The sequence below is a fragment of the Setaria italica genome, chromosome V (genome assembly GCF_000263155.2).
Source record: "Setaria italica strain Yugu1 chromosome V, Setaria_italica_v2.0, whole genome shotgun sequence".
NCBI classification, from domain to species: domain Eukaryota; kingdom Viridiplantae; phylum Streptophyta; class Magnoliopsida; order Poales; family Poaceae; genus Setaria; species Setaria italica.
Genome location: NC_028454.1, coordinates 26,205,100 through 26,221,260, shown reverse-complemented (window position 1 = coordinate 26,221,260; position 16,161 = coordinate 26,205,100). Strand labels below are relative to the sequence as shown.

Genomic DNA, 16,161 nt, shown 5'->3' with positions numbered 1-16,161 from the left:
GCCCGCGCCCGCACCGCGTCACGTCGTCCGTACCGCGCCCGCTCGCGCCTTGGCGTTTAGCGCTTGGCTCGGTGCGTCGCGTCGTGTTGCCGGTCACCGGTCGCCGCCCCTGTGGCCTCGTCGACCACGCCGCCACGCCATCCACGAGCTCCTCCACTCCGGCACGCCACCGGTCAAAAGTCCGGCCGCCATCATTACCTCGACCCTCGCCCGTCCGCGCGCCGCCTATAAAAGGAGGGAGCCGAGCCTTCACCTCTACACCCTCACCACGAGCACCTTGCCTTCCTCACTCCCACCACCAGAACGCCGACGGCCATTTCTCTTCTCAAGCTCCTGGTTGTCTCCAGGAAGAAGAAGGGGTAAATCCCTCTCCTCGCGATCCAGCCCACTAGTTTCCCTTATTCGCTAATAGGCCCTTCCACCATTCCAAAAATAATTACAGATAAGCCCTTACTCTCGCGGTTCAGTCCTAAACCCCATTTTAAAGCCCCTAATACTCCTTTAACCCGTCATTTCATGCGCCAAACCTCCTCCGATTAACCCCAAACTCGACCACGGCCTCCTCTCATATATTTCCGCCGCGGCATATCAAAATCCCACGAAAATACCCTTCCTATCTATTTTCCGTTCATGTTTCCTGTTCGGAGCTCATCGGGTAAAACCCTTTTTCCTTTTATTTATTGTGTGCTCGTTTGTGTGTGCCGTAGATCGCGGAGTACCCGAGGAGGAGCGCGAGGAGGAGTTCGACCGCGAGCCCGAGCCCGAGGACCAGTACCGCGAGCAGGAGCTCCCGGAAGGCTTTGAGAACGGCAAGTCCAATCTCACCCTTTGATGCATATTTTAATACCCAGTTTTTCAGACACAACCTATTGGCCTGTTTTATAAAATGCATATTGTTTTATCGCAAGACATGGTTGGATAGCCACCCCTTGACTGTTATGACTATTCCTTGTTGTCCCATATTTATCTCTAAATATGAGTTGCTCTGTTTAGATGATAAATACTGCTAGAATGCTTAGGAGCTCATTAACCAAATTCAAACATGACTACACCTGTTTACTCGGAAAATAAATGTGTGAGTAGGTTTAACTGAGAAGTTGAGTTTTCGGGTGTTAGGGGAGGTGGTGGATGAGATGGATGGGTGTTTCTTGTGTGGAACTCCGGATTGATAGGCTCGTACCTCAGTGGTTGAGCAGTGTGGGAGATATCCATCTTGTCATAACTAAGGACCGAGTTGATGTGTCATCCTGCCTAATTCCCTCATCGTACAACCACTCGACCGTTGTATGGGCAACGGCTTAGCATAAATCCCACTAGCTAAACTGCTAAGCTTCAGGTGTGCTGGTGAGCAACGGGAGGCCTTGGAAAAGGACTAAGCTCTTGGTGACTTAGGTCCCGGTTACGGCCCCGTGGATGGGTTGTTAACCCCTTGAGCGCTCTCGCGTTGACTAGTCAGTATTGGCTAAGGTGGGTAATGGCTTTGTTAGGATCCGTACCGACACTAAGGTGTTCGCGATACGGTACCCTACTTGTGGGAAAAGTGTACAACCTCTGCAGAGTTAAAACCTATCCGGGTAGCCGTGTCCACGGCATTGGACGAGTTACGGCTCGGTCACACAACTAGCATTTGGGGATGACTGGTATTCTACTGCGTGTGTGGGTGCGTGGAATTTTGGAAGTGTCCGGCAGGTGTGCCGTGCGCTACGGCGGACGGGGAGTCCGGTAGCGATAAAACTTGGATCCTCTGTGTAGGATCAACCCCACTTGATATAGTGTTTACTAAAATGTTTTTATGAAACTTCTTTGAAATGGAACCCTGCATGTGTTTAAAATCTAGCTTTACTGCAAATAAACCATAGCTCATTCCTTGATTATTCTTGTGCATACTCTGTTGTATCCCCCTCCGTGGATGGGGTTGGACTTGCTGAGTACTTCTGTACTCACCCTTGTGTTGTTACTTTAGAGGAGGATCCGGACTTCGTCGCCGAGGACTTCGAGTAGGAGGTTGCGTCTGCACCCAACGCTGCCTGTGGTGTTGGCCCTTTTGCAGGATGCTTCCGCTGACGCTTAGCTCCGATTGCAGCCCGGAGTCCGACTGGACTGCAACTTGGATCTGTGTTGTTATCGCTTTAGTCTTGCTTTGGGTGTGGCTTGCCCGCCCGCTCCTTCGGGAGTTGTACGGTTTCTGAACTATCTGTTGAATAAATGTGTTATCAGCCTCCTGGGACTGATAATTTGGATCACATTTAGTCTCTACTTATGTGGGGACGCTTCATAAATTCATCAAGATGCAAGAACATGCCAAGAAGAGTCAACCACTACTATCGAACTATGAACGGGCATTAGTAAAAGTTGATGAGAAGAAAAAAAAGGAAAAAAGTTGAGCTGCCAGCTGCACCGTCAAGTGAACCAAAATGGACCTTTGAGCTAGGCAAGCCTATGGTTAGCCCTGATTCGCTAAAGAAGCTGTCAACGAAGATGTACGAATTACAACAATGGTACATGAAGTTGTCTGCCGACGAGAGGGAGATGTTGGGCCTTACGATAAAACCGATAGATTTTCACGGCAAAGGCAAGGCAGTCATGTGGCTATGATTCAAGGATATATATGAAGTGTACCATCATGGTACCCTAGACGTCTCTCTGATGAGCGCCTGGACTCTGTAAATGTCCGTTTATATATACATGTAAATATTGGCTCATATCATTTTTTTATGCATGCGTCGTCGTACTAATTAACTTCATCTTCCATTAGGATGCTAATTCGGACGTGCCGACATGAAGCGTACCTCCATATTGGCTTCATGGATCCATCCATAGTGAACCAAGCCCAGATACGAGATTTTCCAGACAAAATGTTGCTGGCACAGACCAAAATTAAAGGATCACATACTACTTCCATACAACTTCAAGTAAGTGTGTGTATACCATTTATATTCATTTTCTTTTTCCTTACCTGATTAATGTTAGTTACCTCTAATATATATGAACATTTACGTACGCAGCTCCCACTGGATCCTCATTATTATTAATATTGATCGAAGTCACGTCACTATCTTTGATTCGTTGAGGAGAGATCCGAAGGAGTACCAAGACGTGCAACACACGCTATACATGTAATAATTCTGGACCTCTATCTCTATACAAAATTTTATTTCCTAAATTTTCACCTAACACTATATCATTCATTATTTTAATCCGCAGAGCATGGAGAGAATTCATCAGTGCAGACAGATCAGTCAATTCAAAGAAAAACTTACATGGAGAACAAACTTCCCGGTACGTATGAAGTCTGCACATTTTGTACATTCTATAGCACGAATATTTAATAACTTAATTGTTTTTCCCCACAACAGTGCTTAAGACAGGAACCTGGGAATGATAATCTATGTGGCTACTATGTCTGTGAGCACATGCACAATTTATTGGGACCCAAGACTAGCAAGGCCACGGAGCACGAATTTAAAGTATGTAAAATAAAACTATTAATAGTTATTTATTTTCTACAATTGTTCGTGTAAAATTCACATATATGTTTCCAAATTACAGATGTGGAATATTCTATTGGGACTCTTGAAGAAGGAAAGAGTAGCGGCAATATGTGAAGGTCTCATTGGATTCCTGATGGACGAGGTGGTAAATCCAAAAGGAGACTTTCATTACGATGGACGAAAATTAGACGCTCCCAGCACCTCGACGGGAAGATCATCGTAGCTATATATATAGTTTGATTTAGTTTGTATGTAAATGTAATACGTACGCTAATTAGATTTGTGTATAGATATAGTACCCTAAGAATTGTATAGTATTTGTATAAATACTTGTTTGATTCATTTAAATAATTGTTTGATTCGTTTAAATACTAGTTTGATTCATTTCATTATAAAAAAAGTTCTCAACTACTAAAGGTTAACTAAAGGGGTACGTGAGATATGCACGAAATTATAGGCGCCATGCAGGCGCCTACATGGTGCTGTACGCACGCACTTTAGTTCCGGTTTGTTTTACAAACCGTGACTAAAGAGGGGACCTTTAGTCCCGGTTTGTAACACCAACCGGGACTGAAGGGGTCTGTCCACCGTCTGGCGTGGCAGCCCTGTTAGTCCCGGTTGGTTTTACAAACCAGGACTAAACGATGGTCTTATATCCCGGTTGAAGGACCCGTGATAAAAGACCTCCCCTTTTATCCCGGTTGAAGGACCTATGATAAAAGACCTCCCCTTTTATCTCGACGGATTAATCCCGGATGTATTTTTGGGAGATATAACCGGTACTAATACCGAATTCTCTAGTAGTGCGAGCAACCCATCTATTTAGTTTTCTCTTTAGTAGGCTGTAAATTTCGAATTCATTTTATTTGTATGTAGTTGGCTGTAAATCTGGACTTCTCCCTTCAAATTAAGCAGAGTTAATAAAGGATCATAAATATTATTTATCCGGTACACGGAGGTGGTGCCTTCTCAAACGTCACCATCCGTTCATGCGTTTGGAGGTGGGAGCACGCAGTTTCCGATCTCTGCAAAACAGGGGGTTCAAGAACCAGTAAAACCACCATTTTTGTCACGATCGAAGTATATATTGGATGCAGGAGATGGCCGTGGAGCGTGAACTCACTTTGTGGCTGGTAGACGACGGAGCCCGCGCCATTGAAGTCGCACGTCCCGTTGGCCCGGCCGTTGTATTGGTAGTAGCTGTTGAACGCGTAGGAGGCATGCGCGACCTTAGTGTTTGGCTCGAAACACGCCGCGCCGGGCTGAATGGCGCTGCAGTCGGCGCCATGACCGCACGCGTACTCCAGCGCCGACTGGAGCCATGCGTCCCCAACGGACGCGTTCGCCACGCACCAGCTCCAGCAGGTGTCTGTCCCGGTAAAGAACAAAAATGCAACAATAATATAATTATATAGGCGTTATTGCTGACACAAGACAAGAATGCGGATGGTACGCGAAATGAACAAATGCATGCATATGTTTTGTACAATCGCGATCATGAACGATCGCCAACCGAGAACTCACCTGTTGGTGCCTGATAGACAACGGAGGCGGCGCCGTTGAAGTCGCAGGTCCCGGCTGCCCGGCCCTTGTTTTGGTAGTAGCTGTTGAACGCGTAGGAGGCGTGCGCGACCTTGGTGTTGGGCTGGAAGCACGTCTCACCGGGCTGGATGGCGTCGCAGTCAGCGCCGTTGCCGCACGCGTAGTCCAGTGCCGCCTGAAGCCGCGCGTCCCCAACCGCCGCGTTCGCCACGCACCAGCTCGCGGCCGGCGCTCCTTGGAAGCTAAACTCATATACCTTCTTCATGTTGTGGTCGAACAGGCCGAAGTAGGCCTCGACGTCGTCGGGACTGCCCTTGTTGTCCTCGTTGAAGAGCGCGAAAATGTACACGTCCATGTCGGCGTCAGGGCGGTGCGGGGTGCCCGTCTTCCCGGACAGCACGCGTTTGATGAGGTTATCGTTGTACGCTTGGGCGTTGGCAACGGAGGCCGCCTCGCTTCCGTCGTCCCCGGTGTCCAAAAGCCTCCGGCCGCCGCGGTGGATCACGCCGCGCGACGGCCATCCGCTCTCTGTAACATACAAGCTCACGTCGGGGAACCCTAGACCCTCCATGGCATAGTACGTGGCATCGAGCTGGGCGTCGAGGAGGCTGGTGTACGTGGGGCCGGCGTCGACTTCGCTTACGCCGGTGTTGGGGTTCCCCAGGGCGTAGTCGAGGGAGATCGTGCCTGGCTGCTGATTGGCGTACGCTAGGAACGGGTAGATGTTCATGGTGAGGTAGGAGCTGGTCTTCTGCAGGAACTGGAGCATGGGCTTCATCACCGACTGCGCGATTTCGTCCTTGAACCTGCCCGCGGACGGTGGGAACGTCGGGTCCTTGAGCGCGTCGAACGCGACAGGCGTGGTCACCTTCACGGCGTCCGTCAGGCCGAGCTTTACCAGCGCGTCATGCACATTGGTCATGGCCGGGACAAGCTGAAGATTCAGGTCCGACCTCCATTTGAACACCTCATTCCCCACGGAGATGCCATGGATCTTCGTGGCGGGTAAGAACGCCGCAACGTTGGTCCGCACCCATTCGAGCGCATAAGACGGGTTCCTGGCCGCGTCGGCCAGGTTCTCGTTGGGCACCATGACCATCACCTTGATGCCGGTGTTTGCCAGCGACGTCAGCACCTGGGGGTTGGTGTCGTATATCCTCACCATGGTGATGCCATTATGCTGGAGCAGCTGCACCACGGAACCGGGGTCCGGAAGGTTGTCCGCCACTCTCCCATAGCTCACGCCAACCCCGGCTGCCTCTGCAAGGTACCAGAAAGGAAAAGAAGTTCAGGCCTTCAGGGTGTATTGTTCCAACAAAATAAGTCACTCTTAGGGTGTCGTCTAATAGACGGTCTCATGTATTGACACGTACTCTTACGATGACTCAACAGCCAACTCATACAATGAGTTGTCTTATAAGTTGTCTGGTAGAGCTACATAATTCCTTAATTTGTGTATATAAAAAAGAAATATTATGAGTTGCATGGCAACAATGGTAGTTAAGTTATCTCGTAGTCCAACAATTTATCTCATGAGGCGGTTGTTTTGCGAAACAACGACCTCTTTCTCTCTCCTCGCTCTCGCTCCGCCATATCATAAAAATCTTACGTGGTATTGCATGAGACGACTTTAACAATGTACTTCCTCTTAAAGCTTGCTTGGTTGCAGCCTACGTGACAAAAATTTTTACCCAAAACACCCTGATATTTTTTTTGTAAATTACCCTCACCCGCTGTTACGACAAATATACACCCTATATCTGTTTATTTATCCATCATACTGTAGAAAATGCATAAGTTTATTAGCAAAATGCATGCACATAAGAAAGTTGCAAACTAAATAATCTTGTCAAAAAGAGTGATGATAAGGTAAGTATATATGAAAGAAAAAATATTGTAGCACTGTGCATATGCGTGGGCCAGAACAAGTATATATCCTCAAATCAGTGGTTCTTTCTCCAGCATGCGCAAATATACCTGCACTGGAAAAGAGTAATGTCGCGCCGAGGACAAGGACGAGGAGGAAGCGAGCTAGCGCCATGGAATTCTCCCCCTGCGTTGGCGAGGGGCGGCAGAGACTGATCGAGTGTGTGCTGTACCAAATGCTGTGCGTGGGAATTTATAGCCAAGCAAGGTCGACGCGCAGCATATGCATGGGTCCCGTGGCGGTGGCGACAGGTCGAACTTCTGCATCACGTACATCAGCATCCCCGGCCTCTTGTGTCACTACAGACGAACGGCGTAACGCAGCAAATGGCTGCACCTTCCCAATAGGCCAACTTGTTCATCGACTCCTTCCTGCTGCTGCCTTCCTCCGTCCCTCGTCCGGGCAAAGCAACGGCGACTTGCCTCCACAGCCACGTTTCTAAGAGGTGTTTGGATACGATGTGCTAAACTTTAGCAGGATCACATCGGACATTCGAATGCTAATTAGGTTGACTAAACATGAGCAAATTTCAAAACTAATTGCACAGATGGAGTCTAATTCGCGAGACGAATCTATTAAGGCTAATTAATCCATCATTAGCAAATGGTTACTGTAGCACCACATTATCAAATCATGGACTAATTAGGCTTAATAGATTCGTCTCGCGAATTAAACTCCATCTGTACAATTAGTTTTGTAATTAGACTATGTTTAATACTCCTAATTAGTATCAAATATCCGATGTAACAAGTGCTTAAGTTTATGTATCCAAACACCCCCTGATCCAAAGCTGGCCAACTTGTGTCGAAAAAAGATTCGAGAATACAACCGAACTGCAATCCTGCTGTGTGACTTGGCTTCTTCTCGATGTTAGGTTGCAGTCCCGTTCGGCAGGGTCGCATTGTTCGGTCAACTGGAGTCCACTAGAGCTGGGGCCAAGCTGCCAATGCCAGCGACCACAGTTCTGTTAAATCCAGGGAAGACCTGAAATGAAATGCAACGCCGAATCTATTTATATAAAAAAAGAGATGATCTTTCCACCAGGGTAGCTAGAAAAAAACGAAATAATATAAAAATTCATTAAAAAAGCAAAACATCCGGCCCTTAAGCCTCTCCACTCAATCCCTTGATCCCCTCATAAACTCACGTACAAATCTCCAATGACGAAACCCCTCCACCCCCGTTGTAATCAGAAAACGACTGTGCGGCCTCCGCCTCCCGGAATCACGAACAACTCCAGCGCCGCCTCCACCCGTATCACGCCTCCGCCTCCACCCGTATCACGCCTCCGCCTCCCAAAATCACGAGCAACTCCGCTGCCACCCCATTGCTACGAGCTCGCTCAACACTGATGCCTGAGAGATGCGTTCTTCTTCCTTGGACGCCCACCTCCCGAGGTCCATCACTACAACCGGCTACGCTATCGCATCCTGAATCCTCTTGCACAACGACGTGGACGAGGAGTCGTGTTGCAACCAGCGAATTCCTGGCAGTCAGGATATGCATGATGGATTTCACACCACAGCCACCATCACCTTCTTCATCTTGGAGTTCGTAGGTTCAACCTCCCGCTTGGATAACTTAGGGGGTGTTTGGGAGGGGGGGGCTAAATTTTAGCCCCCGTCACATTAAATGTTTGGACATTAATTAGGAGTATTAAATCTAGACTAATTACAAAACTAATTACATAATCCCTAGGCTAAATCGCGAGACAAATCTATTAAGCCTAATTAGTCCATGATTTGACAATATGGTGCTACAATAACCATTCACTAACGATGGATTAATTAGGCTTAATAGATTCGTCTTGCGATTTAGGGCCTGTTTGGTAGAGCTCCACGCAGCTCCAGATCCTCAAAAACAGCTCTGCTCTAGATTTTTTCAGCCAAACAGTTTTAGATCCAGCAACTCCACCACATATCTGCTCCACGAAAACGGTGGATCTACCCCCAGATCCATGGATTTGGTGGAGCACCTCAGGGGGTGCTCCACGAAATCAAATTTGGTGAAGTTGAAGGAAATTACCCACCACTACCACTCATTAGTGGAAAATGACCGGTTCGTTCTATTTCTTCATAACTTCTTTCTCTGCTCGCGCCGCCATGGTCGCGCCCCGCTCACCGCAGCCCCGCCGCGCCCCGCCCGCCGGAGCGCCGTCTCACTCCGCCGCCGGCCAGTGCGCCCCGCTCGCTCGAGCGCCATCCCGCCCACCGGAGCCCCATCCCGCACCCGCCCGCCTGGCCGCCGGCGGGGCTGCGCTTGCTAGCACGCCCTGCCCCGCCTGCCGGAGCGCCGTCCCGCCCGCTGGAGCCCCGCCCCGCACCCGGCCGCACCCGCCAGCCGCCCCGCTCCGCCCGTCGGAGCACCGCCCCGCCCCGCACCTGGCCACTTAGCCGCCGGCGAGGCCGCGCCCGCTAGCGCGCGTGAGGTAACCAGGCCGCCGGCGAGGCCGTGCTCGCTAGCGCACGCAAGGCCGCCTGGCCATCGGCGAGGTCATGCCCGCCAGCACCTCAACCGTGCGTGCAACAGTGCCAGGAAGGAGATGTTTTTTTATTCTGATGCATGGGCCCAAATTGCCAGTGAGATAAAGACAAGAATGGAGCTGTACCAAACACTTTTTGAGATATTAGATCCACGGTGGAGCAGCTCTATGGTGGAGCTAGCTGGATCTATGGATTTGGAGCTGTTTTTTCAGAGCTGGAGCTCTACCAAACAGGCCCTTAGCCTAGGGGTTCTGCAATTAGTTTTGTAATTAGCTTATATTTAGTCCTCCTAATTAGTATCCGAACATCCGATGTGATAGGGCTAAAGTTTAGCCCCCTCCTCCCAAACACCCCCTTAATGTTTTCCGACGTAGGAACACTATTCCACAGGGCATCATCACCGTCGGCTCCAAAACCCCCTTCATCGTCAGTTTTGGATCCGTCATATGAATTTCGGTAGCGATGGCTGTGTATCCCAGGCTGGCGGATGATGGACTCCATCACCGCTAGTTTGTGCCACATGTCAGTTTGTGCCACAGCCTAGTGGTGATGATGGACTCATCATAGCCGGTTCATGCCAGAGGTCGGCGGTGATGAGCTCATTTCACCGCTGGTTTGAACCAGCTGTGATGAGCTTTTCCAGAGAAAAAACCCATAAATTTAATTAAAATCACCCAGTTGACAGCAATATATATATAAATATATATATAGAGAGGATGAGACTAAAATACACCCAGGTGCATTCTATACAGCAAATGCACAGACCCTCCTCTACGTTCCGCGCGCTAGCTAATTCATGTGAAAGACCACGCTCCTACATGCAAAACTAAATGGAGACAACCAACCACGACACGCCACCTCACAGTTTAACCCACCCATCAGGAAGTATGCATGCAGGGAATCTTTTCTTGATTCAAAATGAAAAAAATACAATATCTCCTAAATCGCAGATCCTATTTTAATCGTTTGCAGCAGATTGTTGGAAAAAATATGCTTAAGACAACAAGATCCATGAAGGCTATATTTGATGAAGTTTTTTTAAGTATGTCATTGCAACTAAATTGTACTTGGAGTTGCACGAACGTCTGCAACCCAATTGCAACTTGATTGTAGTCTATTTAGCATTTGTTATTTATGATTGCAATTATTTAATACTCAGTTGCAACCTAGTTGCTACTCTAATTGCACCTAGATATGCTTCCTACTGAATAGAATTGCAACCAATTACTATCCAATTGCAACTAGCTACTACTCGGTTGCAACACGATTTCTCTAGTTGCAACAACGTATGATTGCAACTCAGAATTGCAACTTGATATGATTACTGTGACAAGATGCAAACAACACACAAAGTTATAACTAGTTGCAACTCTGTAGTAGTCTGAGTAGCAATCGATAGTACATAGATATGGAACTCACTTAAACGATAAAAATATATTCATATTAGATCTAGTTTTGTTAAGAATATGTTTTTTGAAACAGATGGAACAAATGGTTTGTCAATCGGGGTTACAATTTAGGAGAAAATTTGTTTCAAAGATTCGAACCAACAAAATATTACATCCATACATGCAGTCTGGTGGGATTTGTATGCTAGGTGGCTTTACGTGGTAGGTAGAAAATACAAATTAACTTAGAAAGCACTCACCGCATGTTTGGTTGGATGCGCTGGTTGCTCCAACCTGGTGCGTCCACCGGTCTGGGTGCATTCTATGTACACGATGCACCGCGCGGAGATTATACTCCGTGTCCGGTCACAGAATAGTTGTTCTCTAGCCAAGCCACCTGGCACAACATGATAGGCCATCACCAGAGTCCACGCGTTGCTGCCGTCTCGGCCTATACGCGAGCCACCACCGAGCGAGCGAGCCGAGGATGAGGAGCCGCAGGTCATTACTATAATCATTGTGAGGGCCATCATTACGTTATAATCAACGCGGGGGAGACCAGATTTCAACCAGGTTCTCCGTTCAAAATACAAGATACGACCATGTAATTAATTCACGTTGTTTAGTTCATTTTGATTACTGAAATTCGAGTCCACGATTGCAGGCAAGGAAGTGAACGAGTTACGAGAATACATGAACATGGTTTATATACAAGTTCTTGCATGTGTACGTGGTTTTTTTTTATCAGGCATGTGCGAGAATACAAGCTAGAGCGAGAGTGTGCATACATGTAGCACTATTGCATCCAAACTATGGTAAACATTGAGAAGTGGCGACACAGGTGTGTATCGTGATCATGTTCTGATGAACGAGTTACAAAAATGCCAGGACAAATTTACCATCACCGGTAGAGAATTGGCCTTTAGTCCCGGTTGGTAGGGTGCATATCTCCCGAAAATCCATCCGGGATAAACCAACCGGGACAAAAGGGGGGTCTTTAGTCCCAGGTCTTTTAACCGGGAGTAAAGGTCCCCCTTTAGTCCCGATTGGTGTCACCAACCGGGACTAAAGGGCCTGCCACGCCAGGCGCGAGACAGGCCCTTTAGTCCCGATTGGTGTCACCAACCGGGACTAAAGGGCCTGCCACGCCAGGCGCGAGACAGGCCCTTTAGTCTCGGTTGGTAAAAGCGACCGGGACTAAAGGGGCACCCTTTAGTCCCGGTTGGGTTTCCCAACCGGGAGTAAAGGGTTACCCTTTAGTCCCGGCTGGATTCCAACCGGAACTAAATGGCGCCTGCATGGCACTGCCTGGCGCCTGGATTTTTCATGCATGCATCACGTACGTAGTACCGCGGCCCTTTTGTTAACCTTTAGTAGTTTTGATTTTTTTAGAACGAAATCAACTAGTATTTAAACGAATGGGATTTGTAATTATACAATTTCTATATATATACACAATTCTTATACACAATTCATGTATACAATTCAACTAGCTTAGTACAAATCGATCATAATTAGCGCGTATTATATATACAAATAAATCAAAGTATCTATCTACAATCTTCCCGTCGTGGTGTTCCTGATCGGAGTGTCTAATTGTCGTCCATCGTAATAAAATTCTCCTTTTGGATCTACCACCTCGTCCATTAGGAATCCAATGAGACCTTCACATATTGCCGCTACTCTTTCTTCCTTCAAGAGTCCTTGTTGAATATTTAACATCTATAATTTGGAAATTTGTGAATGTTACACGAACAAATACATATAAGGAGCTAGAAAATAATTAACTAGTAATAGTTTTATTTTACGTACTTTAAAGTTGTGCGGCGTCATCTTCAGTCCCTTGGGTCCCATAAAACTGTGCATGTGCTCACAGATGTAGTAGCCACATAGATTATTTCCGGGTTCCTGTCTTAAGCACTTCAGTACGGAAAAAAATAAGTTATGAAATATTCATGTTATACAATGTAATAAATGTGCAGACTTCATACGTACCGGGAAGTCTGTGTTCCATGTAAGTTTTTCTTTGAATGGACCTTTGCGTGTCCTTATGAATTGTTTCCATGCGCTGCGGATTAGAATAATAAATGATATAGTGTAACAGGGATAAAATTGAGGAAATAAACTTTTGCATAGAGATAAAGGTCCAGAATTATTACAAGCCTAGCATGTCTTGCACTTCTTGGTACTCCATCAGATCTTTCCTCAACGAATCGAAGACAGTGACGTGACTTCTTTCAGGCTCAATTATAATAAGGATCCAGTGGAAGCTGCGTGCGTAAAATGTTCATGCATATTAGAGCTAACTAACATGTAGAGATAAGGAAAAAGACAACAAAAGTAGATGGTATACACACACTTACTTGAAGTTGTATGGAAGTAGTATGAAATCCTTGAATGTTTGTTTGTCTAGGAAATGGTATACTTCCACCAAGGTTTTTTCCGACGCTAATTGTATCTGTTGTTGGTTAACTACAGATGGATCCATGAAGCCTATATGTAGGTACGCCTCTCGGCGGCATGTCTGAATTAGCATCCTACATGAAATGGAAGACGAAGTTAGTACGGTGACGCACGCCAAAATTTACATGTAGAGATAAACGGACACTTACAAAACCCAAGCGCTGATGAAAGAGACGTCCAGGGCATCATGATGGTACAGTTCGTATATATCCTTGAAGTCTAGCCACAACACTTTCTCCCCTTCGCCGTGAAAATCTATCGGTTTTACCTTCAGGCCGAGCATCTCCCTCGAGTCGGCGGATGCCATCATGTACCATTGATGGAATGCGTACATCTTTGTTGATAGCTTCCGTACCAATGAAGGCTTTACTAGAGGTTTGCCTAGCTCATAAGGCCATCTCGGCTCAGGGGGCGGTGCAGTTGGCGTCTCAACTTGCCCTATGCATTCATCACGTCCCAGACCTGTTTCTTCCATGAACTTCAATACATTTGCTTGTTGATCCAAGGGCATTGCTTTTACCCGTTGAGCATCTTTTTTTGATAAATGGCTGAGGTCGGGGACAGGACCGCTGGAAGATGATTTTCCTTTACTTTTATCCTTTTCATCAGCCTTTACTAAAGCCCGTTCATAGTTTGATAAGAGTGGTATCCTTTTCTTGGCTCCTTCTTCCATCCTGATAAAAAAGTTTAAATCTCGCCGACTTACTGGCGGTGGCTCCATCTCCCTTGCTTTTTTTTCTTCGGCTTGTTTCTTGAACCACTCACTAGCCTCTCGTTGGATTTCTGCCCACTGTTCCGCATGAGACATTGCCTCCCAGCGTTCCTTACGAGTCACTTCAGGCTCCTTTGTTTTCTTCTTTCTCTGTCTTTGCTTGGGAGGTGGTGCTCGTGACTTCTTTAGTGGTGGTGCAGGTTCCTTCAAGGAGGCCGCTCTTGGTGCCGGCGACGGTGATCGGGGAGGAGTGTTGTTATTGTCGTCATCGCTCCCAGCACCAGGATGTGGTGGAGATGGAGACCTTGATATAAATGGAAGGGACGGTCCTGGAGCAGGAGATGACGGTCTCGAGGTATGAGGAGAAGGTCGCTGCTGGGGATCTACGGGGAGCAGTCTTGAGCTCTGAGAAGATGGCTCCATGCCGGGAATAATGATGTAGCGTTTTCGCCATAGAATGATCCCATGAAACGCATCTGCCAATATCTTTTCCCCGTCGCCTCCCGGGAGGTCGAGCTCTAGACCTTCATACTGGCTATCAACTATTTGCTCTACGCGGACGCTGGCGTAGCCAGGTGGAATCTCCATGCCATGACTGCTCTGCCCCGCCAGGGTTGCTAACGCACTCCCGTACGCTACCTGTACATATAGCAGAAGTAAACAAGTTGAACTCCGATCTCGAGGCCTGGATCAATTGACAAGATTACATAAATATTATGTATAAGTATACCTTAATAGTGAGGTTGCCAACCGGTGCATGCAGCTCACATGAGGTCCGTTGTGTGATGGCATCCATGGGGAACCGTTGCTCCTCCACGGGTAACCTGGGCGTCTGCGCATCGGGGACCCCTGTAGAAGCACAACTGCTCAAGAGGCGTTGAGAAGGGCTGGCGGTGTTAGGATTCGGCAATGCTCCAGATTGGGCCAACTCCGCAACTGCATGGGCCACCCGACGATTGATTTCATCCATCATTCTTTGTTCTTGTGCCTGCACTTTAGATTCTAGCATCTGCCGCTAGCTCTCCTCGATCTGTTCCTTTCTTCGCTTCTGGCTTCTGTACGAGGCGCTGTCGCCTCGGAAAGCAAACTTCCACGGAACCACCCCGAACCCTCGGCAACGTCCTGGGTGCTCCGGATTACCGAGGACCAATGTGAGCTCATCGTTTTCTCGGTCCACCTTCAACCTCCCAGCCTTAGAATCTTCATTGTTCTTCACAAGATGTTCGGCCTTCTCATGTATTGTGTCATTAAAAATCAACGTCCCATCCTCTTGGCTCAGGGAGCCTCCATGAGCGTAGTACCAATTTTTTGATCGTTCGGGCCATTCAATAGTTGCAGGTGGGATTCCCCGTTCGATCAGATCTTGTTCCATCTTCCTCCACTTGGGAATTGCTGAGCCATACCCACCTCGCCCCAGATGATGGTGGTAGCCCTTCTGACTAGCATTTGTTGTGTTGGTCATGATCTTTTTCACACCGTCTTCACTCCTCTTATATTCAACAAATGCATCCCAGTGGTCCCTCAACTTTGGCCATGCGTTGAAGTCTGGAGTTCGGCCCTTCTTAATGTAGTGGGTATCCAGCATCTTCTTGAATGTCTGGAATTGTGTAGCCATCTTCTTAAGCATCCACGCTTTGACATCCTTCTCAATATATCCTTTGGGGAATGTGAAATGTCTCTTCATGTCTTCCCACAGCATATTCTTTTCTGTCTCCGGGAGGACGTACGGATTAGTGCTTCTGCCCTTCCATTCTCTGATGCTGATAGGCACGTTGTCCCGGACGATTGCCCCGATCTGACTCACGTACTTCTTTGCTACTTTCTCGGGAGCAACCGGCCTGCCCTCTTCTATCACTTCCCTGATGACAAGCCTCCCTTCCATCACCTTTATACGACCTCGGGTATTCTGCCCTTGCGTCGATCCGGAGGGCTAACAGTTCCAGATTCGTTAATTAGTACGTAGTAGTAACGGTGCCGTGAAACAATACAAGAATTGTTACATATACCTTGCCGGAACCTTCCGCCACAGCAAGGTGTTGCTGCGGCTGTTGCTCTTCATTCCCATCGGCGGACATGTTGAGGAACATGTCCGCCTGGGTGCCCTCTTCATCCGTGTACGATAGTGGAACGTTGTCGCCACTACCATCACCAGCGA

At 47.7% G+C, this 16,161-nt stretch overlaps 1 protein-coding gene across 1 annotated transcript; it reads right to left on the bottom strand.

The window, feature by feature from the left end:
- Nucleotides 1-4,412: 4,412 nt before the first annotated feature.
- Nucleotides 4,413-7,112, bottom strand: LOC101763134 (glucan endo-1,3-beta-glucosidase 3). Its single transcript, XM_004968935.2, has 4 exons — nucleotides 7,011-7,112; nucleotides 5,016-6,293; nucleotides 4,615-4,860; nucleotides 4,413-4,516 (listed from the first exon to the last, which is right to left on the bottom strand). The coding sequence occupies exons 1-4, from the start codon at nucleotides 7,072-7,074 to the stop codon at nucleotides 4,479-4,481; spliced, it is 1,626 nt and encodes a 541-aa protein (XP_004968992.1). The 5' UTR covers nucleotides 7,075-7,112; the 3' UTR covers nucleotides 4,413-4,478.
- Between the last annotated feature and the right edge of the window lie 9,049 nt (nucleotides 7,113-16,161).